The following is a 27,889-nucleotide window of genomic DNA, read 5'->3' on the forward strand; positions in this document are numbered from 1 at the left end:
CTAGACAGTTGTGTCCTTTGCAACCTCCTTTTGCTGAAATGCAACAATCATGAATACATATTAATTATTTTCTTTGTACTATGTAGAATTTTATATTTAAATAGGAGTCATACGTGGTTCTTACTCATAAATATTCAAAAGCCAAAAATTTGTCCTTAAGACACTTGACGAACTACTGAAAACACACGACTATGATGTGGAAAGTTGGTCCTAACGTATTTTGCTCTAAAGCCTCTGTATTTTTCAAATTTTAATCATTGTCTAATGCCACAGGTGACACCTACTGGGCAAATGAAGGCCTGGCACATCCAGCATGACACAGCCCTCAGTATGCTTGGTTATTTCCCTAAACTGCTGAAAAGAACAAACCATCCTTACCCACTGCAATAAGATTTTGTTAAACCCATTACATAGGGAGGCAATTCATAACTGCTGAGAGGAAGGCAAGAAGTACAAACCATCAACTAGCTAGAACCTTCAGGATAAAAAGTGGCTTTTTTTTGCAGAGGAGGGGATGTCTAAATAGTCCTCCAGAGACAAGTAGTTCTATTGAAGTCCCTCCCTTTCTGTAGTTCTGTAGAAGCAGGAAGATGTGAACATTAGGGCAAATACTGCTTACCTTTTTTTTAACCATTGGTTAATTTTATTTTGCTTTGCAAGCAAAATTTCATTACACCAATAATTTCATTACACCAACCCACACTAATCAGTGTTAAACAATGAAAGAGTAGTGGTTTAGAGTTCATCAAATACAAGCAATATCAATGTCATAGTTAGAAAGGAAACACTGAAAAATCTCCCTTTATGTTGGCTAATTATTCACATTGAGTCTAATAACAGACTTAAAATGTATAATAATGGCATTAGGTACATTATCCAACTTGTTGCTGTTATTGCTTTTTAGAGAAATCAATTTGAAGAACAAATTTCCATCAACTTAAACTGCAAAGGCATGCAGCCCAAACATAAGGAGTACTTTTCTCAAAGCTATTCTATATTATCTATTATGCACTCACTAATGTTCCACTGATAAAGGTTACAAGTACCAAGAGCAAAAATGTAAGATTATTGTTCTTCATTTAAACTTGTAATAAAAAGGACCCTCCACACATTTTGCATGTGTAGGTACAGTGATTAACTGCATATGTTAGAAACCTGCAAGCATAACTAGCTAGCTGTCTGCACAGCTCATATTATCCAGGAAATACTTCATTCTCCATGGCAGCAGCAAGCCTGACGTGCCACAACTGCACACACCTTTCTGTGTAAAACAAGACACTTAAATATAGGGAAAAATAGGTCTAGACATTTTAATATCTTAAAAATTGATTCCATCTTTATTAACTTAGAGAAATTTCTAACAAACTCGTATTCACGTAATAGTAGTAACAACAAAAAAGCTGTATAGTCAGGTGTGGTCCAGAACTTAGCTCTGCATGGCCCCAGAAAATAATGTCACATAGTAAGGTCTTCAGATCCCTAAACAAATGACAGAGTGTCACCTACTGTCACGATTTTTTTTAACATATCAGTTTTTGTCAACTACTCAAGTTTAATAAGGGGATTCACTTTGACCTGTAGGTCCTTGAATGTTCATATTCTCCCATTTGAGAGGAACACATGGGGCAGTGTGCTTCTCTCAATGTCTTTGGTACCTGGAAGGTTATAGAAGCTTTATACTGAAAGTATTTTTTTTATAGGAGAGGGAACTGAATATAAAGCTCCTGCCAGTTGAGGCACGGAGACATTTTCCTTAGGCAGCCTAACCTCATTTCCCTTTCTGGGAGCATTAAGGTAAGATCTCACCAGGCACTGTTCGGGAGTTGAATATATTCATGTAGAAATCTATCAGTAGTTCAGTGAAGAGATTCAGAGGTACCAGAGCACTCAGCGAGGCTGTTCCTTTAGACGGCCAGATCAAATTCAAGCCAAAGACGCAGGCCAGGCTGGATGCTGTCATTCTGTTATATATGCTCTCCTGCGAAACCTGAAAAGATATAAACATAAATAGGTATGTGCAGATGCATGCCCCATGACTGGGAGATGAGACTCCCCCATACTGAGGATGAGCCAATGATGGGCATAGACCCTGACCACAGGTACGTCAGTAGCTTCTTAATAGCCTCAGGACTGACCATGTAGCTGAGAGTCAGGGGACTACTGGGGTCTGTGTCCCACAAGAAAAGATTTCAGCAACTCAAGCGAAAAGACTGAACTGTTTCCTTATGCTAGGAAAAATAATTGTGTTGAGTCTTCTATATGGAATCTGTTGTTATCTCTGCTGGAGGGCAGAGAAGGACAGCAGAAACAGCTATTCCATCTGCTTGTGCTACATCCTTTACAGAATAAACCTCCAAAGTTCTGAAGTTGTTTGCAAGGGTTTAAAAGAACTTTTTTCTTCCACTTCACTTCCAAGTACCTCCACATTCATCCAATTCCTCTAAAGCTATTGAGGTGAAAATGGGCTGTAGGTGAGACATACAGCACTGAAATCTGTTCCGTACCTGGATGATGTGTCCTACATATGTCTATAGATGTGAACCCCAAACCGGGTAGCAGAAATAATTCTTCCCTGTATGATGTTGGCAAGGAATTTGTGTATATTCTGCCCTCCTGCATTGCGTGTCTGGTATCCAAAGCCCAATAAGGTCTGGATGTCCTATCTGACAGGTTCCCTGCTATTGTAAAGAGCCAGCAAGTTGAAAGTCAGTTCTTCCTGACATAGGTAATTCAGCCAGTTCTTTCCGGGCTGATGGCTGTAGTTGCTGATGAGCAGTAATCTGTCATGGGAAGACCATACAGTCACATACTGTGACATGCAGGCTGCTTTGAAGTTGTCGCCTTGGAGTAGAATGGGGAAGAATTGGCTAAATAATCCTGTGTGCTAGAGTTTCAAGTAGAAGAGGAAAACAAAAATTCTGCTTCTCAGTACCTCTCAATTTCTGCCTTTGCCATAGGGCCTCCTGAAAAGGCAGCTCAGTAGTATTGTGAAAAGTCTGATGGCAGTAAAGGAAAAATCTAAGAAACACTATAATCATGTGAGCACTTCTTAGTATATGCATAAAGTCCAGTTGCCCTCTACCCAGTAATGAAGGTTTTGTTCCCGTCTGCCTCTTTGCATGGTCCCACTCTCCTCAGTGCTCTACCTAGAGAGAAGCCTTCTTGCTCAGCCATCAGGGGATATAAAGTCCTTTAGACACACGTGCAGGATGAGTGTTTTCCTTGGGAGACATGAAGAAGTACACGTGCCAAAAGCTTAGCATTTTCTCCCTAGCCATATTAACTTTTTCCAAAAAGAGGTACAATTTTTCCTTCCAGTCTTTCCTTTACCCTCCTAGGCCATTAGAGATACTATGATGTTGCCAGTATTAAAGGGTCCAATTTTTTTTAAGGTCATGAAGCAGGGCTGGATAAAGGAAGGGCTGTTAATAAGAACATACTGGTGCCATAACTACCTTTTCAAAAGATTGAGTTCACAACGCAAGACTAAAAAGTCAACAACGATGCCTGCTTCATGACCTTACGCAAAACACACATCATTCTCTCTAGAGTATGAATCACATATAGCAATGCAGCAAGCTACCACCAAAGTAACCGATGAGGGAAAACAATCAGGACAATGACGATTACCCTGCTAACAATGTGGCACAGACCTAGGTATAACCCTGATGGTAGATGGACAGTGAAGCTTGCCTTTGGATTCAGGTAAATGCAGCAAGGTTAGGGACTGGTGTTCTGGCTCTCAGGTCAAGAGACCCACACTGGCTACATCCACACTGAGTAATGTGCTGAGTGAGAACAAATCATTTTTTGGTGTTTCTTTCACTTGGAAGTCTCTAAAATAATGTGAGAGCTCTGCTGCAGCCCATCACGTTGGTGTTTTTTTGCAGCATGAATTGAAAATCATGTGCCGCATACCCTAAGGAGGGTACTTTAAGCATATATGGGGCAGATACATTGTGATGGCACAAAAGCACATGGTATACTACTCGAGGGCCGTGGAGGGTGGAAGGAGCCAAACCTGTTGCAGGTGCCTCTCCCATGGTTTTTGAGGGTACTCCTGACATACTCTCACCTGCAAGGTGTACAGGTTCTGTCTCTGAACGCTTGTTGACACACATCCAGATCAAACTAGCCATCTCCTCAAAGGCTAATGCTTCAGCCCAAAGCAACAACACTGCAACTTGCTGGTAGAGCTGGTTTATAATAATTCTTAATATTTTTTTCATTTTCAGGTCCACTGTCTCAAAGAACGTTTCTAACTCTGAGATGAATCCACCTCTTCTTTCCTGTTACCACTTCATGAACATTTCAAGGAGGCAGTCAATGTTGAAACAATCAACAAAAATACCCATGACACAGCCTCTCTCCTGAGAGAGAAAATTCTTCACATAAAATGAACCAGTGATTATATCTGAGGCAGAGCTACGTTAAGCCTTGCCTGTGAGTCATCAATTAGGCAGACGCTCAGGAATTCAAGGGAGACACTGCACTCATTCTACCTTGTTCTCATTCCGCAGTGCGCAGCAATGCCTTCCTCAGCAGATCCCAGAAAAAGTGTGCAGCTGAATCCTACTCTTTCTCCACAATAATCTTTGCTGGCTCATCAAAAGCTGCAAGCAAGGAAGCCCTGTCATACCAGTGGTAATGGCTTTATCCCTCCCTGAGGGGATTTTGCTTCTTACAAGAAGAATACAAGAATTTGGCCATACAAATGGCATCTTTAGCATTTGGACTAACCCCCCTAGACTCTTTCTTTGATTCCATCATGAAGGTACTAACCATTACCTGTTTTAAGTGAGAATAGACTTGCTCTGCCAATTTGACAAGATAATAAAAGACAATTCTCCAAAGACCTAGATTTTATCTTTGAAGGAATCATCTGAACATCACAAAAAAGTGTAACAAGAAAGAACTACACAACTCCAGCTTGTTGGGTTTTTCCTTCTTTGACTGGAACACATATAAAAAATCATAATGTAGTGACAACTTATATTGAAAGAAAGGCCTCTAGAAATCTTTTTCTTTACCTTCAAATAAAACTTGCAAATTGCTAAACTCATCATTGGAAGTAAACACTGAAGATTTAGTGCCACATCAACAAATACAAAATATACATCTCCACCACTCCAGATTACATACCCAGTTTCCCCCAGCAAAGCTGTAACAATTTTTGGACTCCACAAACATGCATCCCAGCACCCTGATGGATAATGCAGGAGTGACACCACTCTGCCACTATTCTGCATAATGAACTTCAACAGTGTAATGGTAGAAGGTAGAAACAACCAATTACCATCACATTTTACAAATATAAGGACATCACCGTCTTTTTGACTTTGTACTCACAATGCTTAAGGGAAGTTGACAAGACACTTCCAGATGAAAATTACTAAATATTAAAACACTCCCACAAACTGACTGGAAATGCAAATTTCTATCCCTTACTCTCTGCTAACCATGCAGAGGTGCCAACTGCTTGTATCTGCTCCACGAGGCTTAGTCATCTAATCCTTCCCAACGTGCCCCATAGCCCCAGCCACCTCCAAGCTTTCCTGGTGATAATTACACTTTTAAATTGGACAAGTGATTGAGATAAAACATCAATTCAGAGCAATTCAGAGTTTTGAATATTTTTTTTTGCCAGCTTTTACTTTGCTTTAGGTTTGTTGCTTCGGTTTCAGATCTGAAGTATAGCTCATGTGACACAAAATCTTATCTATTTTTTCCATTTGGTCCAGGTAGACATTTTGAATTTGGCAGGTTTTTGCAGTAGCTCCCTTAGGCAAGTCAGCCACCCTTTCCCTGCATCAGCAACGATTAAAGGGACAGAAAGATGCAGCAGAGTGGGAAGGTGTTTAAGTATAGAGACAGGGGCTGTATTTGCTGTTTTGCCACTTGTTCCTGGTTGTCTACAGACCTCAGTTCTCTGTGAATCCAAGGGGGGCCTGCAAATCCCTCGCTAGAGGCCACCTACACTGCAAAGTGGAGATGGACAGTGTGGATCTTTAACAGTATGCTGGGCTCCTTACTGGCAAAATCCCTGCCAGTCTAAGGTTAAGGAATTTGGACCTATTTTTGAAATGCAAGTCTTTTACTTCTGTAGGAGTTGTAATGTCTTGCTGTAGCACTCTTGGACTAGAAGGAGCTGTTTCATTAAGTAAGGGGACTGAGACTGCAGAGAAAATGGAGATCTTCTTCTTCTTCCGCAAGCCTGTATCAGCCTGTACTTAAAGTATTCAAAACCTGTATCTAGTGATTACAATGCATCCCACTTCATGAAATTAGCACAAGTGCCTCTTGCACTTCTCAAGGCTGAGCTCATGGAAGAATTAAATTGCCTCTTACATGTAAGAAGGTTGATGCTTGCAGGTAAGAACTAGGATTATTGGTAGAGAGGTCTAAGTTTGAATTGTGTCAGTTTGCACAGCACACCAATCTGCAATGAATAAAAATCTCTAGCTCCTAGATTGTTTCACATTCCCTTGACCTTTCCACATGCAAATATTCCCCAGGACATTAAGGACGAAAAGCTATGGATCAGCAAAAATTGCAGAGCTGAGCACTAGTATCAACTTGACGCTGTGCTTTACATAACAAGACACACTCAAAAATAATGCTACGTTCTGTTGCCCAATTACAGAAAACACTATATAGTACTTTTGGACACCTCATTAACACCTCAAGTGCTCAGCTCTTAGGAAGTGCGTTGAGATGGTGCATCTATTACTGGAACAAAGTCACTTACATGATTCGTAATGCTGAGGAGAGATATCAGTTGCTTAAAGAATAGCTAATAACATGAGGAGTTCCTTAATAGCATTAGAGTTCAGCTAAGCAACAGTAAACAAGCATGTGGGTATTACAGAAACCTTGAAAGCACTGTCTGAGCAAGGGTCATATCAATGTCTTTCCTTTAATCTTGCTTTTCTATAGTGTTTTGAGGTAATATGGGATTAAATGTACCTGCTTATGAAATATGCTACAAGCTAGAATATGGTAAGCATGATCATAGCCCAAGAATAGTTACAGTTACAGAGGGCTAATTCCTCCAGTGGTAAAAATCAGCATCGTTCCATATCTGTCATTAGTTCAGTGGGCTCTTCAGACTTCTGAAGGCTGGGTCACTTCATTTAGTTGTCAGCTAAACTATGATCCTCAATATTAGGCACTTGGGTTTGAAAAATACAATCTAGAAAAGGTAATGCACTGGATAAGGCAGAAGGGAGGGAAACTAACACTCTCCTTACTGTCTTTTCCTGCACATAAACTGGCAGCAAAAGGATGTCACCAGGATGACTGTAGAATGGCATGTACTGGAAGTTCCCCAAACCCTCACACTTGTGGGGTTTCCAAAAACAGGTTAAAAATAATCAGCAAATTGTAAAGTAAGACAAAAGACAACTGATTTAGTTTATTCAGAAGTATACCAACCGTCCTTGCAAAATGGCATGACCAAAGCTTTTGTTCAACATTGTAGTAAATTCACCGCAGTAAATTCAAATTACAGAATTAGAGGCTATTTTACACAGGAAAATGTTATTTTAAAGATAATATACAAAATATTTTGCTGATTGTTGTTCCAAAGCTCATCAATATTTTTACCATTTACTAAAATGACACAAATGTAGTGTTTTATTTGCCCAAAACTTACGCTTTGGAAAAAAAAAAAAAGTGATTTTATGTAGTTTTATTCTGGCACCAAAAATTACACACTCACCATTGTCAATCTTTTTCACTCCAAATTAGGGGGAAAAAAAGAGTAAAACATATATTTGTGAATGGGAAGTGGAGGACAGAGGACTTTTAAATATTTCAGTGCAGGCAGAGTTTCATTTACACAGTAGATTTTCTTACATCTAAAGAATATTATGGTCAAGGTACGTCTGAGACTGTTGTTTAGCACTGGCTTTTGTTAGAAGTGGCACTAAAGATTGGCACTACTTTTGGAAATTTTGCTTATACTCACCATATGGAGAAAGCATATCAGATACTTCAGAACAACATAATTATGTTCAGGAAGTCCATGAACGATCTGTTTACATCTGGTTACTCGTAAACTGCTCTCCACACCTGCAATATCAAAGTCAGTCTTAATTTAACTCAAAAACATCAAAATATTACCAAGAACTAACACCTTATTTATATCATCTGGAATTACTTCGGCTATTCATCTGTAAAACTGACCACAAAAATCAGCCCTATTAACCTCCACCACCATTGTAACAGTTTGGGCTATCTCTTTGTATAAGCCTATCATATTCAGTATTTATCTGGCTAAGACTAACGTCCAGAGTATTTTCTCCATTCAGTGAAATAGCCAAAATAATTTGCTAGAAAATACTTTCCAAGGTCTTGTTTTGAATCCCATTATCTCCCCATGCATTGAATCCAGATGTCTACCTTTCATGCCTTGATTTTATTCTTGCTGCTCAAAGTGCTCTTTTGGCACTCTACTAACTTCAAACACTTTTGTGATTCTGCAGGAAACTTTTCTGTCTTGGACAAGGATTTATGAGGCAGCCACTTGAATGGGTAAGAACTTCGTAGAGATAAGCTTAAGCAGGTTCATTAACTCATTTCTACAGACAGGCAAATCTGCAACTAGACCCCAAAGTCACTTAGACAGTCTGGGTAAGAATTATGCTAACATTAGAATGCATTTTGAATGCTATTCCAAGTGACTTTTTTTTTTCCCTGTAATATTGTAATTATCTTAGTGCTGGAAGTTTAACATCAGTTTGGAGAGAGGTCTGACTGTTACAATCATGCCTGACCTAACCAACTGATTTGTGCTGATGTTTTTTCTCCATTTGTTCCATTTTTCTTTCTCTCCCTGACATTGCTAGAGATGCACAGAAGAATCTATGCATGCACAAAATTCCAGCATGTTAAATGTTCCCTTAAGCTCTGATTTAAATACATGAAGCTATACCATGGTGAGCTGTGTTGATATTTTTACTACTGCAAAGCTATCAGTTCCTGTAAGACACAAAAATCTGAGTCACAAGAATTTTCTTGCCAGCCTTCTGCAGAGTAAATAATTCAGGAAGTATAGCAACACCAGGCAAAGGAACTTTAGCAGTTTTCATGACCAAACAAGAAGTTCTTTGAAAATTTCAAGCTTCAAGTTTCTATATTCTTTTTTGCCAGTCACTTGGCTTATTTATTTCTCAGCTCCTGTCAATAAATCTTGTAAAAAATGTTTCAGATGAGACACTAAAGAAAAAAGCTTCACTATTATTTCGAAGTATTGTAAGTAGGCATAGTGTTTTTCTGGGTTTGCAGGTTAAGAGATGTACTAGATACATCACACACTGCTCTGGTGTTTTCCAGAAGCCAGAATGAGAATTTTCAAATCATCCCAAGACAGCTGTCTATGATCGCACCTCTTCAAAGCTCTCTTCTGCACTGTATTCACAGAGAATATGCCTTTGCTGCAGTCCAGCTTGGCTCTCAGGCTTAACATCTTTAAAAAGTAGGATATCATCATAGCATCAAGAAAAGGTAGTGGACATCACACTGCATAACAAAAAAGCTCAAGGAGAAATTCTCTTAAACTCCATCTTTCAACATACGCTGTCAAAATTTAAAACACCAATAAACAAAAATAACATTGAGACCTTCACAGATGCTTTGCCATGAAAAAAAAACCTCAGTATTCCTAGGACAATGCATTGCTCTCAGACTCTTCAGATTTGTTCTTTTTTTTCACTTAGCTCTAGCACAGAGTAACATCATGCCCAGAATGTCAGCCGACTAATTCAGTAAAAAATAACGTTTACCAAATTGAAATTCCCCTATTCTTTACTCTGTTCTGAATGACTATCCTTACTTCCTTCATTTTTACAATTGCCTTGTGAATAGACTTACTTCTCTTAACACCCTGAGATATTTATTGTGTAGATGGATGAATCCTTGATTTTAGTCTTGCAAATAAAAAACAGTACGGAACTTCAAAGGATTCTGAACATGACTAACTTGATTATTTTTTAATGGAAATACATCAATAGTGTTAGTGATATTAAATAATACATGCAGATGCTAGTGATGGGCACAGTATAAGAATTTTATATAGAATAAAGTGTATCTAGGTACACTAAACTTTCTGTACTGTTATTTGAATAGTAGCAAAACATAGGAACCTCAGAAGGAGTCTTCACTACACTTTACCAACATGCTGCAATTGAGATTTATGCCCAGCCCTAATTCTTTTATTGAGCTACCCCAACAGCAATGGACATGATAACGAAGATAACCTTCACTTTGCAACAGCAACATCCAGTGGTTACCAGAGGTATGTTACCAGACTCTGTTGGAAACTCTACTCCATTAAGATCTAATTTCCTCAAAAAACAGGTGTTGGAAAAATGTGTTCTTGTGACTTGTCACTGGAAGCCCTACTGGTTCTCTGCTAAATTGACAAGAGCCGCAATGGCAAAACACCAGCCTGAACAAGTAGAGGGTAATAAATCTCAGATTTCAACCTCTGTTATTAGGGGGTTGCCTTGCTAACATTATAAACTTTCAGTCCCTGACAAAGGCCACACAAGTGGCCACACAAGTTCTGTAATTCATATATTTATGTGGTATCAAATCTTTAGATAATTAATGCCTTCTATTCTCATGGTTTTAGATCCTTGGTTCCCTAATATGTTACTGTCCTGGTATCAGCTAGGATAGAGTTAATTTTCCTCCTAGTAGCAGGTATGGTGCTGTGTTTGGGATTTAGGATGAGAATAATGTTGATAACACGCTGATGTTTTAATTGTTGCAGAGCAGTGCTTACACTAAGCCAAGGACTTTTCAGCTTCTCGCTCTGTCCTGCCAGCGGGCAGGCTGGGGGTGCAGCAGAAACTGGGAGGGGACAGAACCAGGACAGCTCACCCAAACTGGCCAAAGGGGTATTCCATACCATCTGACATCATGCTGAATAATTAATATGGGTGGCTGGCCAGGGTGGGGGGACCGGCTGCTCAGGGATAGGCTGGGCATTGGTCAGCAGGTGGTGAGCAATTGCATGGTGCATCACTTGTTTGTACACATTATTAGTAGTAGTACTATTATGATTATTGTTATTATTTTCCTTTCTTTTCTGTCCTAATAAACTGTCTATATCTCAACCCCACAGGCCTTCATCTCTTTCTAATTCTCTCCCCCATCCTAGAGAGAGAGGGGGGAAGGTGAGCGAACAGCTGTGTGGTGCTTAGCTGCCTGCCGGGTTAAACCACAACAGTTACCCAGACGAACAGTTCCAATAAAAAAAATGTTCCTGTCCCTCTCCTCACCCAAGAAAAACTGTAACCAAAAAATAAAATAAGCATACAAATGACCCCCTATTTTTTTTTCTATGATCATTTTCTATGATTCTACAATTTGGGAAAAGGACTTTCCAATTTACTGCAAGGTTCACAGTTGCTGTTGTCTCACAAAGGCTGTAAGAAAAGGAATTCCAAAGGGATTCCAAAATGGAAACATTTTTGTGTGTGTAAAAGCAGATTTTTATTCTCCCAGACTGCCAGTAGGGAGGATGCATTGAAAAAAAAAAGGGGGAGAACAGTGTCTAAAGTACTGATTTTTCAGGCTGCTTTTCTGCAGAGACTGGACTTCTGGTGTTGTGCTATCTGCCATCCATCTTCTGGTCCCCACCAACATTTAAACTGTTGGCACTATTAGATCAGATTTGATAGAGGTGTAGATCAATGTCAATGTACTATATGCCTACACATTTTGTGGAATTAGGCAACCGGGTAAAGAAGATGGACCCTAAAGGTGTCCCTGCTTTGAAAACATGCTACAGTGTGATATCAATTCTCACTAGGCATTAGAGGAGACAAAAGAAAGCTCATGTTTGTGATGCAAATCCACAGGAAAACATGCTTCATTAGCTCTGCTAGTCACAGGACTAGTTGTTCTTAGAGTTCTCTGTATGCACAAACAGTGAAAAAGATTGAGAGTGGACGCTGGTATCAGGAAATGCAAATACAGGGAATACAAGAAAAATGATAAAGATGATTAACAGCCTATTTACCATACTTATAGCAGAGTCTCTAATGTCTACAAAACATTATCTAACAATATAATGTGTTTGTACTTTTGTATTGAAGGTTAAGCCAAACTCCAAAAAGAACAGTAGTGGTGTTAGAGAAATTTGTCCCTCATATGTCCCAGTAAGGAGCTACCTGTCAGCCTTCTGAGCGGCCCATGATACTCAACAAAGCAGCAGAGCTTCTGATTCCCATGTTTGAAACTTCTGACAAGGTAATTACACCACTGTCCTTTTCTGGGTGGAATCCCACCTTGTGCTGGTACAGATTATGAGGTTGCCCATTAATGGCTGCAGTGAAAGCACTAATAGTATTACGTACCCACAACTACGTCATGGTTAGCAAACAACAGTGATTAAGAATTAGCCGGGTCCGGTTCAAATTGCTGTATGAATTTTTCTAAAACTGAGTTAATACTCACTGGTGATTCCAAGGATAGGATCATAACATTCAAAGGTTAGTAACGGCTGAGGGAGTTCCCTAAGGAAAGTCTTTAGGATAACAGCAGGAATATGGATATCATGATAGTCATCGAAATTCACAGACTTGCCTAAAAGAAAGAAAGAAAAAAAAAAGAAAAAGGTGTTCAATCATATGTTTTACTTATTCTTTAAACTACCAATTAAAACCTGTTTCACACCACAATTAGAAGAGAAAACCTCCCGGCTTTCCAGCTTCTGGCAACTCCTAGCATTTTCTTTTAATATTTTTCATGGAGTTTTATTCATCTTGCTGTAAGAGATCCTCCCCATTAAGGCATTTCATAAAATTACTTCACAGGGACGTCAATGACTTTCAAAATGACTTCAGTGTATTTCATAAATTACTAGGTAAAATTACATTTCGGTGCCATAGCCAGGGAAAAACACCAGAGGCAAAATGACACAAAGACACTGTACTTGGCATTTTTAACTAACTCTGGTAACTCAAACTGCACAGAGGTAATATGGGTGTTTATGATAAAAGAGACCATTTTTGACTCAAACCTCATCACTCACTAGCTGCTGCGGTTTTCAGAAGCTTTGGTCTGACGTCAATTGACGACTCTGTGTTCAGCAAGCTTTCAGTGCCTATTGCTATTTTTCAAGCTTCTGTACTAGTGCTTTTATTATGATATTTTAGTTTACAAATGACTTCATGATTAACTTATTATAAAAAAACTAGCATCTCTGCTTCACCAACAGAAACAAGATCAATAAGCCCTCACACTATTATTAATCTGTGGCAGTGGTTATGGCAGCTTACCCTGATTGTAGAGTTTCTGAACATCTTTGATAGTCTGGACACTGGCTGACCTTCTGAAGAGGCCCTCTACTTGTAGTCCTGAAAAACAGTTAATGTCCCATCTGTAAAAGCCATCACTCTCTTGTTTTTCCACATAGGTTCAGTTGAAGATAGAACAAAGGGAGAAGGTTTGGGAACAAATCCACTTGATACACTCAAGGTGGTAATAAAGTCCTTCAGAAGAGAATATAGAATCAAACAATGTTGTAGCAGTGCTTAGATCACTTTCTTTAATGTGTCTCACAGAAATACTACCACCTTTCCTTGAGTGTTTTAGCGTGTCGTACCAACTATATTTTTTCTTTAAATGTAGCTTTCAATTGTGCCTAGTGACAAGAAGCTGCATATTTACATTCACCAGGCTGCTTATGACCTCACCCTCACTGAGTGTATCTGCAAACTGAGCCCCCAAACTATGCCTGTAATCTGCTATTCTACTTTTAAATGCCTTAAAGCCTTTAGCAAGCTAAAGAGAGTATTTGCAAAGATTCCCTAAGCTCCCTCTTCTGTCAGTGGGAGAGACAAGATCCTTTAGGCTGGGGAATTTTTTATAGCATCTTTGGATGGAGGAGCCTATATCTTATCACTGGAGGGACATTAGCCTCCCCAGCTTCAAGACAGTTTTGTGCAGACCACTGCTCTTTCCACCTCTCTCTGGAAGTCAGTTGGATTTAAGACTCTGCCTGCCCATGGTATTTTGAAATACCTGATTCTAGTCTTGAGGCACTGCTGAAATAAGTATCATAAATTTCAGGAAGGGTAGCTATCTAATTTGGTTTCATGACTTTGACTAACTGAAATCCGTTTTCAGCTACAGAGAAAAAACTTCATACAATCAAGGATCTAAGTAGTATCTAAGTAGGATCTACGGACAACAGCTTTTAAGGTAAGTTATTTATCTGAATTATTATGCAAAACGGGATTTGGACAAGAAGTGTTACTTTTTTTTTGAGACTTGCATTACTTCCTGCTTTCGAGTTTGGTAAAATCTTTGTTTCCCTCTCTTTTTCCCTCTCTGGTTTGTGCTGTTCCTTCCACCCAGCAGGTAATGCAATTTGGCTCACACATAGTCTAAATTTGAGATACCTACTGGAATCACAGCTATGCAAAATATTAGACTATCCTAGTCTGACAAAACATAAAATTGCAGGCATTTTGAGAAGGGTGGCAGACTACCCACTGACTTGAAGGGGTTGCTGTGTGTTTTCTTTACATGAATGTGTGACAACAGATGATTGAACTTTTATTTTCTTTATAATCTTGCAGAAGCTAAGTAGCCAGGCTGAAAGCAATGCTTGTGTATCTCAATTGAAGTATGTGCATATCTATTTGAATGGTCAAGAACTGTTATGGTGTTCTAAAAATATTGAGTCATACACTAATGAAAGATACTGCCATTCTTGCAAATTCACCCAGGTCACATGCAAGAGAACATTTTATACTTGAAAAACTAATAAATACAATATTCCCTAATCAACCCATTCCTTACAGAACACCATTTAGTATTGGTCATATGAATTTAAAACAGTATACTAAAAGAATCGATAACATAATATTGAAGTAAGTTTCCGGAGACAAGTCTCAGAGGCTTTTGCAAAGAAACCCAAGCTCTACTTAAAAGTTCCCCACTCACAAGATTTAGAGGCTTAGACGGAGTTTAGCTGAATATGGCCCCTTATTTTTCTTTTTTTTTTGTTTGTTTTGTTTTTCTGAACACTTATGCTCTCTTTTTAAGTCCTAGGTTAAATATTAAAACTTTAGCTCATGCCTTCAAATCTGGAAGGAGTATGAAATCTCAGACTATACTATCCCTTCAAATCTGGAAGGAATATGAAATCTCAGACTATACTATCTGAGAAGAACATGTGTGTGTTTACTAAAGGAACCCAATAGACAGTAATTACGATCTATTGGAAGGCTTGTTTATTCCCAACCAGATCATGTTTCAATTGGATAAAGTTACTGCAAATGACATCACTGTAGTAAAACTGTTGCTTTAAATTTATAGTGCAACCTGTCTAAAGGCATGGCTTTGGAAATGCAGCTCTGAACAGCTGGCTTGTCGAGGCATTGCCCTCAGCAAACAACAAATGCAATAATTTTCTTAAAATTTGTAGAATTTTAAGCTGGCTGTCAGTGGGCTAGAGGTTTTCCATAGAAACACATTTCAGAAGATGGACATCATAAATGCTTACAATTTGGTTTGCAGGAATTGCCTGAATAGTTAATGCTTTAATCTGATGTGAATCTCACTGTATAAACTACAGTATAATAAATATCCATTTTTAACATGTTTATTCCTTTACTGGCTGTGCCTTCAAGAGTCTAATTAAAGACATTAATCTGTAGTGCAGACAGCAGCTGTACTGGTCTGGCCCTGCACCCCATCAGTGTTACTGTAATGGCACATAACACTAAGCTCTTTCTGGATATGTTGTTTGGACGTCTTAAGGGGGAAAAAGCATCTTTCCTCCTCATCTGCAGAAATGGGGAATATGGGTGAAAACTGTGTTACTTCTAGAATTAATTTTCCTGGACAGCTGAAACTGAATAAATATACAGTAATTTCTTTGATCACTAGTGGCAACAAGCCAAATACCAATGCATGTATCTCCATTCCTTACATTTGTGGACAGCCACATGTAGAAATTAGTCAAATGACATGACTAATTAAATGCAGATTAATGCAACAATTCTTAGGAATAAAGAAAAAGATAAACTCTTTCTAAAGTAAAAGAACAGCAACTGCATAATAGCTGTGCCTTTTTTTTTTCATTAAAAATGCTCAGAACAGAAAATAATATACTACAGGGATTTTTAAACAAAGCATGGGTCATAACTTCAGCCCACTGGTAAACAGATATGAGTCAGCAGCAGTTATGCTATTGAATGTGGAAAATGATGAGCCTGGGCACAAAAACAGACCTTCTGTTACACATTTTTCTGACTTCTGTGATACATATTGTCCTGGTTCCAGTTAGGACAGAGTTAAGTAGCTCATAGTAGCTGGTAGGGTGCTATGTTTTGGATTAGGATGAGAAGAGCGCTGATAACATGCTGATGTTTTAATTGTTGCAGAGCAGTGTTTACACCAGGCCAAGGACTTTTCGGCTTCTTGCTCTGTCCTGCCAGCGAGCAGGCTGGGGGTGCAGCAGGAGCTGGGAGGGGACAGACCCAGGACAGCTGACCCAAACTGGCCAAAGGGGTATTCCATACCATCTGACGTCATGCTAAACAATATATAGGGGTGGCTGGCCGGGGTGGGGGGGCCGGCTGCTCGGGAATAGGCTGGGCATCGGTCAGCGGGTGGTGAGCAATTGCATTGTGCATCACTTGTTTTCTTACACATTATTATTGTTAATACTATTACCATTATCACTATTATTATTATTATTGTTATTATTATTTTCCTGTCTTAATAAACTGTCTTTATCTCAACTCACAGGCTTCACTTTCCCGTTTCTCTCCCCCCATCCCAGAGAGGGAGGGGGGAGGGTGAGCGAACGGCTGTGTGGTGTTTAGCTGCCAGCCGGGTTAAACCACAACACATATGAACTGAGTGGGATACTTTATTAAGAAGTCTGCAGGCTTAGTATTCGCTCTCAGTGCTTTCTGTGTTTCAGACGGGCCTGGCATAATGAGAGTAAGGGAAAGCTACCTAAAACATTAGAATGATGGTGCTACATGGAATTTGCCATGTCACATAGCCCGAACAACATTAGCATATGCCCCCAACTGGAGTCTCATAATAAGGGCCAGGAAACGGAACAGGGACCTGATGCCTCTTGTTGGTTATTCCACTGGGAAGGGTAAATACACAGCCTTACACACAACCAGGAAATACATTTGCCAAGCCTGGCTCTTCCCTTTCAGTCACTAGAGGGGAAAATAAAAAAAAAGAGGTCTTGGAACTACCATAATTAAGCAACATTTAGCACTAGGTGTCCCCACTAAAGTGAAATTAATCACTTTGGTTTTGGAGACAAAATACATGTCAGAGCTACCAGAGTTACGAGATGAGGAAAAAAATTGGCTGAAGACAATCCTGGTCATTGCACCTCAAAATATTTGTTTTTATCCTTTCAAGAATATATTTTGATGTAGCCTATTCAATTTTTTGTTAGCGGTGTTCTCCAATCAAGTTCTGTTTACAGCACGATTTATGTCAGCTATCTCTTTAAACAGAAAAAAAATATAAATATATATATATATAGGTGTACAAGTTGAACTATTTTGCCATTATAGGCATGGGTAACCCAGTCCATAGAGAATACAAAAATTAGACTAACGGTGCTCACCAGACCACTACTAGGCACTGACTGGCATTAGCAGCTAGTCTGTGCTTTCCAGTACTGATTAACACACAGCTGCATGTCACTCAGCTATCCTATTAACACTGCAGATCCTCTGTTGAGATAAGTAAGCACAAAATGCTCCCTGCTCCTTACACACACACGAAAAGACAGAAAAATAGATGGATAGATACATGGATAGATACAGAGATCAGTGGAATTTTGTTACCGTGCCCTAAGCTCTCTGGACCAAAGAGAGCTAGTTTATTTTAAATATTAAATACCATACAGAAAACCATAGTGATATGACCAGAGAAAAAGCCATCTGTATCCAGTGAAGAGGGATTCTGAGATTGAGAATTTAACTGAGTAATTATTTAAATGTCAGTAATCATAAATGAAAACAGACAGACACTTCATTCCACACTGAAATAAGATGTGTTTTACCATAGTAGACAAAATTTTACACTGCAATGACACAATTGTGTCACACTGCGAATTAATAAATCATTGCTAAAAATACTTAACCCCCTTCTGCCTCCCTGATCAGTTGTCCCAAAGGAAAGACACAGAAAATCAAAACACATAAAGATAAATTAAAGCAACACATGCTGTCACATTGCTGAAAACTTGTCAAAGAAAGAGAGATGAGAAAATTACATTCTTTTTCTTTCAATCATCCTTGATTTGAGGGTTGCTGGCATCAAAAACCTTTGTTAATTTGTCTGCTTTCATAAGAGAAATAGCAAAGAGTGAGCATCTGAATTCCTTCTGTCCCAAATTGAGTTTGGAAATGCTTCTTTTTACTGCTGGTCCTGCCAAGTCCCAGGAAGTGTCCATTCCGATTTGGAACCAGTTTTCATCCTAATACAACTGATTCAGGCATCTTCTTGCAGATTACCTAATTCTAACAAGATTCCCTTTTAAAAATCCGAACTGATTTATTTCTACCATGAAGACTGATGAGTTCATATCATATTTCGAGTAATATCTTAATTGTTCAAAGTGGTACCAATTAAAATGTTTATACTTAGGATAAATTTGAGATATTTTTTTTTAAGGCTAGAATACAGTATGAATTTTGCACTGCCTTCCTTTCCCTTGTACTCTGTGCAATGAATACAGAACAAGTGAGCATGGTGTCTGCAGTTTGCAAAGATGATTTGCACAGCAAGAAGGTCCATAGAAAATCAAGGACAGAGGGAAAGAGAAGGCACAGTTTCAGCCCTACAGAAAAGCTGAGCAGTGGCAACAAGAATTTAGAACAGTGCATCTTCCCTAGAACCCAAAGTGTATTTGTGTCCTTGCAGCTTTGAAATGCACAATCTAGCCTTTGGATTTTTGAATGAATATTCTCGGTTTGCACTTGGTACCCCTGAACATAATTTATTTACAATGCCTGAGCATCTAAAACACAAACTGCTTATTACAAGGTTCATTTTTATTTGATGACACGTGAACCAGTCCTGAGGTTTATCTTGTCCCCACGAACCCTAGGTAAAAACATTCTCATGAAAACAAGAACTTAGAAATGTTTATATGGCCAATGTCAAGCTTTCCCACTGTTGCATTTTTAAAAGATATTTGAGTCATCACAAGAAGTGGAGGCCAGGAGGCAAAGTCATTAAGCTGCAGCACTCCATATGTACTGTGAATGCATAACCATCCATCTCTACCCATTCTGACTATCACCATCAGGATGCATTCATTCACATTAAAAAATGAAACCCAAAATTCTTCCATCAGCAAGATTTGTTGTGCTTCATGAAAGTGATGGGAAGGAAAGATTAATCGCTGTTTACCACTGCTTTGGCTATTGAACAGACAAAGGACAGCTTTAGTTGTCACTATAATCATACCATATAACATTTATTACGCAGTGAATTTATTGGTCTGTTCCATCACTTCTGAGCTGCTGCTGATCTCAAACGGTCTCTTTAGTAATCAGCTCTCCCAAGTTTTCTGCATTATTTTTGTAGCTGTTTCCTTTGATTTCCTAATCAAATAAAAATTCCCTTAAAAGCTGGTTTCTGACTTCCAGAAGTTGGTCTGCTTACAAACAGAGTATTGGTTTTGCCATGCAGCTTTATTTTTAGTGTTTATCAGTTAGTACACTCAAACTGTGGGTTATACTTTAAAAACTGAGAGCATAGTGAATTGTATTAATACTGCTCTAAACAAACACCAAAACCACAAGCCACATTCCACCCAGCTTTTCTCTTGATACCTTACATCCAGTATGTAAATTGATTTCTATGAAAAAACAAAACAAAACAAAAAAAAAACAGATACATAAGCAAAAGACATGAAAGGGAACTATTGTGACATCTGAAGTTTAAAGGCAGAAGTGCATGTCTGAATCCTAAATCCTTCAGTGGATAAAACCACCAGCAAGGCTGGACAGTTCTGAAGCCATCAGGTCCGCCTCTGTCCTGCCAGGTCGCAGTGAGCAGCACTTGCAGCTACTTGCACATCCCTGAGCATTATGGACACACAAAGGTGCATCCTCCGTACCGTGGCATTACTTACATCTCTGGTTATCAAAACAGTTTGTTAGAAGTGACAGCTCCCATTTGCAATCTCACTTCAGCACAAAATAGGTTGCTGAGGACATGTGGGGACATATTAACCAGAGAAAAAATTACTACCCTGTGGCTTAAGCTAGGATTTTTTGAGCAAAGGGCCTGTGAGCAAAGCATCAAGATCATTACCACCAAAGGAATGACACCAAGTTAGAAACACTTATGAATTGTTCTGACAAAAGAGTGAATACTTAATTAAGCAAGGTAATTTCTCATGGCATGGTAGACATAAGGTAGTACACAAAAATCTTATTTAGTGCAAGTCAAGCCTTGCATTTATAAACTAGACAGATGAACAGGTTGACGTTTTGAGGCTGAACTAAGAAAAAAAAAAACATTCTCTGGCTTGCTGGTGTCTATGAAGATCTATTCACAAATACAGAATCATAGAATATCCCGAGTTGGAAGGGACCCATAAGGATCATCAAGTCCAACTCCTGGCACCGCATAGGTCTACCCAAAAGTTTAGACCATGTGACTAAGTGCACAGTCCAATCGCTTCTTAAATTCAGACAGGCTCGGTGCAGTGACTACTTCCCTGGGGAGCCTGTTCCAGTGTGCAACCACCCTCTTGGTGAAGAACCTCTCCCTGATGTCCAGCCTAAACTTCCCCTGCCTCAGCTTAACACCATTCCCGCAGGTCCTGTCACTGGTGATAATGGAGAATAGGTCACCTGCCCCTCCACTCCCCCTTGTGAGGAAGTTGTAGACCACAATGAGGTCTCCCCTCAGCCTCCTCTTCTCCAGGCTGAACAGGCCTAGTGACCTCAGCCGCTCCTCATATGTCTTCCCCTCTAGGCCCTTCACCATCTTCATAGCCCTCCTCTGGACACTCTCCAACAGTTCAATGTCCTTTTTGTACTGTGGTGCCCAGAACTGCACACAGTACTCAAGGTGAGGCCGCACCAGCGCAGAGTAGAGCAGGACAATCACTTCCCTCGACTGACTAGCAATGCCGTGCTTGATGCACCCCAGGATACGGCTGGCCCTCCTGGCTGCCAGGGCACACTGCTGGCTCATATTCAACTTGCTGTCAACCACAACCCCCAGATCCCTCTCTGTGGGGCTGCTCTCCAGCATCTGGTCGCCCAGTCTGTACATATAGCCAGGGTTGCCCTGTCCCAGGTGCAGGACCTGGCACTTGCTCTTGTTAAACTTCATGTGGTTGGTGATTGCCTAGCTCTCCAATCTGTCCAGATCTCTCTGCAAGGCCTTTCCACCCTCAACAGAGTCCACAACTCCTCCAAGTTTAGTGTCATCAGCAAATTTGCTCAAAACTCCTTCTAGTCCTACATCCAAATCATTTATAAAAACATTGAAGAGGACTGGCCCTAAAATGGAGCCTTGAGGGACCCCACTAGTGACCATCTGCCAGCCTGATGTGGCCCCATTTACCACAACCCTTTGAGCCCTGCCCGTCAGCCAATTGCTCACCCATCGCATGATGTTTTTGTTTAACTGTATGCTGGACATTTTGTCCAGTAGGATCTTATGGGAAACTGTGTCAAAAGCTTTGCTGAAGTCCAAAAAAGATCACATCAGCTGGTTTCCCTTGATCGACTAGATGGGTGATCTTATCATAAAAGGAAATCAAATTTGTTAAACAGGACCTACCCCTCATGAACCCATGTTGGCTGGGACCAATAACTGCACTGTCCCCCAGGTGCGCTTCAGTAACTTCAAGGATCATCCTCTCCATAATTTTACCAGGCACTGACGTGAGACTGACAGGCCCGTAATTGCTAGGGTCTTCTTTCTTACCCTTCTTGAAAATTGGCACAACATTTGCCAGCTTCCAGTCCAATGGGACCTCTCCAGATTCCCAAGATCGTTGAAAAATAATTGAGAGAGGTCCTGCGATGACGCCAGCCAGCTCTTTAAGCACCTTGGGATGAATCCCATCCGGACCCATGGACTTGTATGGATCCAAGTGGAGCAGCAAATCCCGCAGCACACGTTCAGGGTCGGTTGGGAGTTTGTCATTCCCACCGTCATGGTCCTCCAGCTCAGGGTACCCTGGGTCCCGAAGCCCATCATCAGGGTTGAAGACAGAGGCGAAGAAGGCATTAAATGTCTCTGCTTTGCCTATGTCATTGTCTGTGGGGAGACCTTCCCCATCAAGTAGCGGACCTATGTTTTCTTTGGTTCTCCTTTTTCTGTTCACGTATCTAAAAAAAAACTTTTTTATTGTCTCCCACAGACATGGCCAGCTTCAACTCTAGTTGGGCTTTGGCCACACGAATTTTCTCCCTACAAACACAAACAGCATCCCTGTATTCCTTCCTCGTCGCCTGACCCTCTTTCCAGCAGCCGTACACTTTCTTTTTTTGCCCAAGCTCCAGTAGAAGATCCCTGGTCAGCCAGGCCGGCCTTCTGCCCCGCCTGCCTGACTTCCAATATTTTGGAATTGCCTGATCTTGTGCTTTTAGGAGGCAGTGCTTAAAGGTTGACCAGCACTGATGGACACCAGTGCCTTCAAAAGCAGTTTCCCAGGGGACCTTGCTGACTAGTTCCCTGAGCAGCCTGAAGTCTGCTTTCCCCATATCCAGGGCTGAAGTTTTGGTGACAGTTTTCCTTCTATCACCATAAATTCTAAACTCAACCACTTCATGGTCACTATGACCGAGACGGCCGCCAATTGCCACGTCTCCCACAAGACCCTCTATGTTCTCCAGCAACAGATCTAGGAGGGCACCTTTCCTAGTTGGCTCTCTTAGCACCTGCACCAAGAAGTTATCATCTAGGTGCTTTATGAACCTCCTGGACTTGCTCATGTCAGCCGTGTGGTGATCCCAGTTGATGTCTGGCAAGTTGAAATCCCCCATAAGGACAAGGGGAGTTGATCTTGAGGCATCTCTTAGTTCTGCAAAGAATAATTCATCGGCGTTGTCGTCCTGGCCAGGTGGTCTGTAATAGACTCCCACAACAACATCCTCTTTATTTGTTCGTCCCTTAATCTTTACCCAGAGGCTCTCAACTTTGCCATTGCCAACTTGAAGTTCCGCACAGTCCAGCCCATGCTTCACATACATCGCCACCCCGCCTACCCTGCCTGTCCCTCTTGAAGAACCTGTAACCATCTATTGCAACACATCAGCCACAGGACTCATCCCACCAGGTTTCGCTTATGCCGATGATGTTGTAGCTGTGGGACTGGGCCAAGACTTCTAGCTCATACGCTGTGTTAAACCTATCCTTTCTCTTTGGCTTGACTAAATCATCAGCTAGCTTCAAGCTGATACTTTCACTTTTGAAATTAAGAGAACTTCTCTATTTTGGTCCAGAAGATGAACTCTAAGACTTAGTCTTTATGAGATGATGATCTTCTCAGATACTCAGAAATTGTTTTGAGAAACCAATTCTTCCCTATGAAGGTTAGCAAGAACTGAAATGATGCATTTTTAAAATTCAGTAATAAAAACATCAAAACCATTTTCACCCTCAAGTCAAGCTAGAATGAATGGAAGTAGTGAAATGCCTATTTTCTCTTCCTTTGTTAAAAAAATAACCTGAACTTTATTACAGAAATTAAGAAACGTAGTTCATTGTGTTTATTATAACAGCAACTGAGGCATCAGGCAGTAACAGATCTCATTTACATGATACAAACAGAGGTACATATGTTTATGGTAGATTCTTTAGTCTCTGTTAAGCTGTTACAGTACTGGGTGACTTACTATGGATCCGTTCAGTCATCTTGCTCAGAGACAGCTATCTAAATATCCTTTTGGATAAATATATGAGGAAGAAACCTGCACTCACTGTTAATTTGGCTGCTGGGGACAAGGATGTAGTTGCTGCCTTCAGAGTCCACTCAGTAATGTGGTAAAAGAACGGGAGTTGCGGCTCACTTGCAAACAATGGTGTCTGAGAAGCTTCTGTGATCTAAGTTTCAGAAACTGATTTCAGGTACATAGATGGGAAGATGTAGTAATGGGAAGAAAGAGCGGAAATACTGCACCTAGTGTAAAACAACAACAACAACAAAACTTCCCCCTGCTAATTCTGTGAGGATAGATACTATGCCAAAAATCAAGTGGAAAAGGTAGTGACAGTGACTTTTTGTCACTTCTGGAAGATGAACTGAAGTTTTCGCCACACTCAGAACTGCATCTGGAGTACAAAGAACGTTGCCAGTCAGCCTCAAGGGCTGTCAGCACTGGGACCGACACTCGCTGAAGCTAATGGCAGAATTGAGACATTCCAGATTTAGATAAAGAGTTAAAATCAGAGCAGACAGCAGGTACAACAGATACCTGCACACTTATAATCAAGTGCAAAAAAATGCATGTCTATCACCTACTGCTTAACAGCCTTGGCATGGCAGGTACTTGGCTTTCAAGCATCAGCTGGCTGAGAATGTCAGAAAATGCTCTACCTGACACGCCATCTCTCTAACTTAGAAATCTGGTTTGAGGAGATCTCTTTATGATAGGGAATATGTCAGCTCTGAACAAACCTGTGCTCAGTTGGAAGATATCAATGTTGGCAGAGTTTGTGCCCTGCCTTCTTGGGGACCCAGAAGGACAGAGAGCTGAGGAAAAATGTGATAGTCTGGCCAGCAAGTGCATTGTCTGGGCTACAGATCTGTGGTCAGCATTACCATGCCACTGACTTGCACAGATGCACAAAGCAGGAGGGCTTTTGTTCAGAAGTGTCATCACAATTCCTCAGAGACTATCCTTAACAAATTGTGCTGATACTGCACTGAACAGATGAACTTTTAGCCAAAAAAAGATAAAGTTTGGAGAAAATGGATGATTACTGCTTTCAGAATAACAAACATTAATCTAGGAGAAATTCTGCAATGACAAGGTTGAGACAACCCTTTTTTTTTTTTCAACCGTGAAAACTGAAACTTGTGGGTTGTTTTTTTCTTTGTTTTGTTGTTGTTATTTTTGAGGGAGGGGGGCAAGGTTTTATATGCTGTGTTTTCAGAAAACTGAGGGCACCTGATCTGGATCCAATGACTGGTGAGAGGGAAGGGTCTGAGATTGGTGCAGCGGTGATGAGACAAAGTAACAAGAAAAACAGGTCATGGGGGAGCTTTTGAGTCTGATCAGTACAACAAATTGCTAGTGAAACACTGGTCACCAAAATACAATGACAGCAATAAACCCTCTAAATTTCTTAAAGATTTCTTTATAATCTTTAAATAGGTCCAAGGAAGTGCCAGACGAGCAAACAACACCTCCTCCATGCAGCCAGAAGTTTAAATCAACTGACAATTTTAGTGACTGATTTTTCACTCAATTTCTTAATAATAACAGCTATGAGAAGTAATCATATTAGTGCACATTCATCCTTGTTTTAGCTCTCCTGACTCCTGTGGATTAGTGAGGAAGAGGTATTTGCCTATTAAGATAAGCTAAATATATGTAAGGATGATTGTTTCATAACAATTTAAAACGTGAAAAAGTCTGGCTTTCATCTGCAGATGGGGCATGCAGTGATACACTACACAAGCTCTAATTATCCACTTAAAATTATAATTACAGAGATTGTCTCAAGCTGCCAGTCACTTGCCTTCAACATCTTTAGTAGTGAACTATTTACATTTTCTGTATCCAACCATAATACATTCGAAACAAGCTACACCTGCAAAGTTTTCATCTTTAACATGTCTTGGAGCAGCACATCCAAACAGTTTTATGAGCTTGAGTGGAGGTTCTGAATTAGGACCAAGAGGCCTTCAATAAAGTCTATTAGGGGCCCTTCATGTGCTGCAGATCAGTAGATACCTTTAATAGCAGGACTGGCCCCACTCCAATACTTGGCCTTTGGCTGCTGCAGGTATTTTGAAGATAAATCAGCAATTTCAAGAGGCAAGGAGCCAGCTGTTCTGTACACAAGCAGGCCTATAAATGCTATGCTCCGCTTGTGAACTGAAAGCAGGTATCCACTGCAGTGGATCTCTCTCTCAGTCTCCTACACACATCATTAAGCGTCACTCAGGGTATGAAACCTAAACAGCAAAAAAAAGGCAGTTACTGAATATTCTTATTTTCTATAGAATAAACTAAACTATGCAGGAGCTTAGCTAGCAATGAGGGCATGATCTTGCACTGATTTAAATGAAGCTAGGATTTCTCATGAGAATCAGCAATACAGCTGAGAAGCATTTTTCTTGACATCCCCTCTTTGTTTTCACAAATGTGAAGCCTATTCAGTGCAGGTTTTAAAAATGTTTGAAATTTCTCACTCAGGATTCAAATAAACTCGTAACTCAAAACAAACCCTAGTGGCAACAGTTAAAATGAACAGAAATCAATGATGCACATACTTGAATACTGAAAGGAAAATTTACCTTGTTCAGAACAGCAGCTCAATAATGCAGTTAAGAATTGGGAATATTGGGGGATGTAGGTTTGGGGTAAGCCTCTCTACAGAGGAAATAACTTTAAATAAATTTAAATTTAAATCAAATAATTTATATTTTATTCTCTTTATTGTGTGCTGTCAATACAAATAGTTCTTTAAATAAGAAAAATCTCAGATAAAACTGTCATATTTAACAGCAATATAGAGATATGACCCTGTTTTTAGCCTTAAAAAAAATCACGCTAATCCTTAAAATTTGTTCAAACATTGACCAAAATTAATAGCATATTAAAGGCCGGTGATGTTTCCATTAAAAAAAAATAAAATAAAATAATGGAGCCAAACACATTCTGATCTTCTTCACTTGCTTCTATCAACACACTTATTAAAAAATCACTGCCTTCTTTCAGAGGTTGTGGGATCATTCCCAGTTTTTCCAATTTGCAATGCTGTGCAAGTCACATAACTGTGTTATGCTTTGTTTCTGTTCTGCCAACTGTAAGATAAATGTACTTAGCCTATAGATTTGATACTGTAAAATTTAGTGAACACTTGTGAACCTCTGAGGCCTTGGAACACGAAGGGCTATGGAAATGGTACTGTCATGGCTTTCAAAATCAGGGATCAAAATGTGCAATTGTATTATACAGAGAAAAGAAAAGGAATTTCACAACTTCAGCCTTGTATCTTTCTCCCTGTATGCTACTCCATCCCTATGTCAGGAGAAGAGTCCTCTTGCCCTACCGATAGTACTTCACATTGCTCAGGTATGCACTGAGCCCAGCTGGTAAAGCCAACATTTCAAAGTGGCCCTTCTTCACTCTATTACATGAAGGTGATCTGGGAGCTCAGATTTGGACATTCCCATTTTAAATAAGGGCCGTTGTAATGTGTATCCCCACATACTGCAGCTATAGATATGAACTCCCGTCAAAGGGTATGTAACTGCCACTAAAAATATTTTGTGAAGGGAAGACTTCAGGTTTACTCCTGCAAAATGCATTATCTTCAATGAGTTTTTATGCCCACTGGTTCTGTAAATACAGAACTACTCATTGATTTTAAAAGTAAGTTCTAATTAAAATCCACAATATGATATGGGTTCATGATGTGGATTTCAAGACATCTTTTCTCACTTGCTATTCCCTAATCTAATACTGAGAGCAAGAAGTTTTTTGTTGTTGTTGTTTTGTTTGGTTTGGTTGTTTTTTTTCCATAGCAGGACAATAATCTACTTCCTATCAATTAAAGATCTCGAGGCAGTGCCCAATTGCCACTCAAGTTTTCAGGATTTAAACACAACCTTCAATTTTAGGCTGCAGATATTAACTTTGGTGAATCTGGCACTGAGTGCTATAGTTTC

General features: G+C 39.9%; 1 protein-coding gene across 20 annotated transcripts in view; it reads right to left on the reverse strand.

Annotated features, from left to right (window-relative positions):
* Positions 1-620: 620 nt before the first annotated feature.
* Positions 621-27,889, reverse strand: part of LOC308188484 (rho GTPase-activating protein 8-like) — an 81,578-nt gene continuing 54,309 nt past the window's right edge. For 19 of the 20 annotated variants that reach the window (XM_080577575.1, XM_080577581.1, XM_080577584.1 and 16 more), the window contains 4 exons: positions 13,293-13,370; positions 12,469-12,597; positions 7,970-8,073; positions 621-1,987 (listed from right to left, as the gene is read on the reverse strand). In XM_080577575.1, coding sequence (XP_080433701.1) covers positions 1,790-1,987; positions 7,970-8,073; positions 12,469-12,597; positions 13,293-13,370 — 509 coding nt within the window. In that variant the 3' untranslated portion in view covers positions 621-1,789. The remainder of the gene's footprint in view (positions 1,988-7,969; positions 8,074-12,468; positions 12,598-13,292; positions 13,371-27,889) is intronic. The other variant, XM_080577576.1, reaches the window with a different exon arrangement.

This window comes from Anser brachyrhynchus, assembly GCF_964034855.1.
Source record: "Anser brachyrhynchus genome assembly, chromosome: 1".
Taxonomy (NCBI): Eukaryota; Metazoa; Chordata; class Aves; order Anseriformes; family Anatidae; genus Anser; species Anser brachyrhynchus.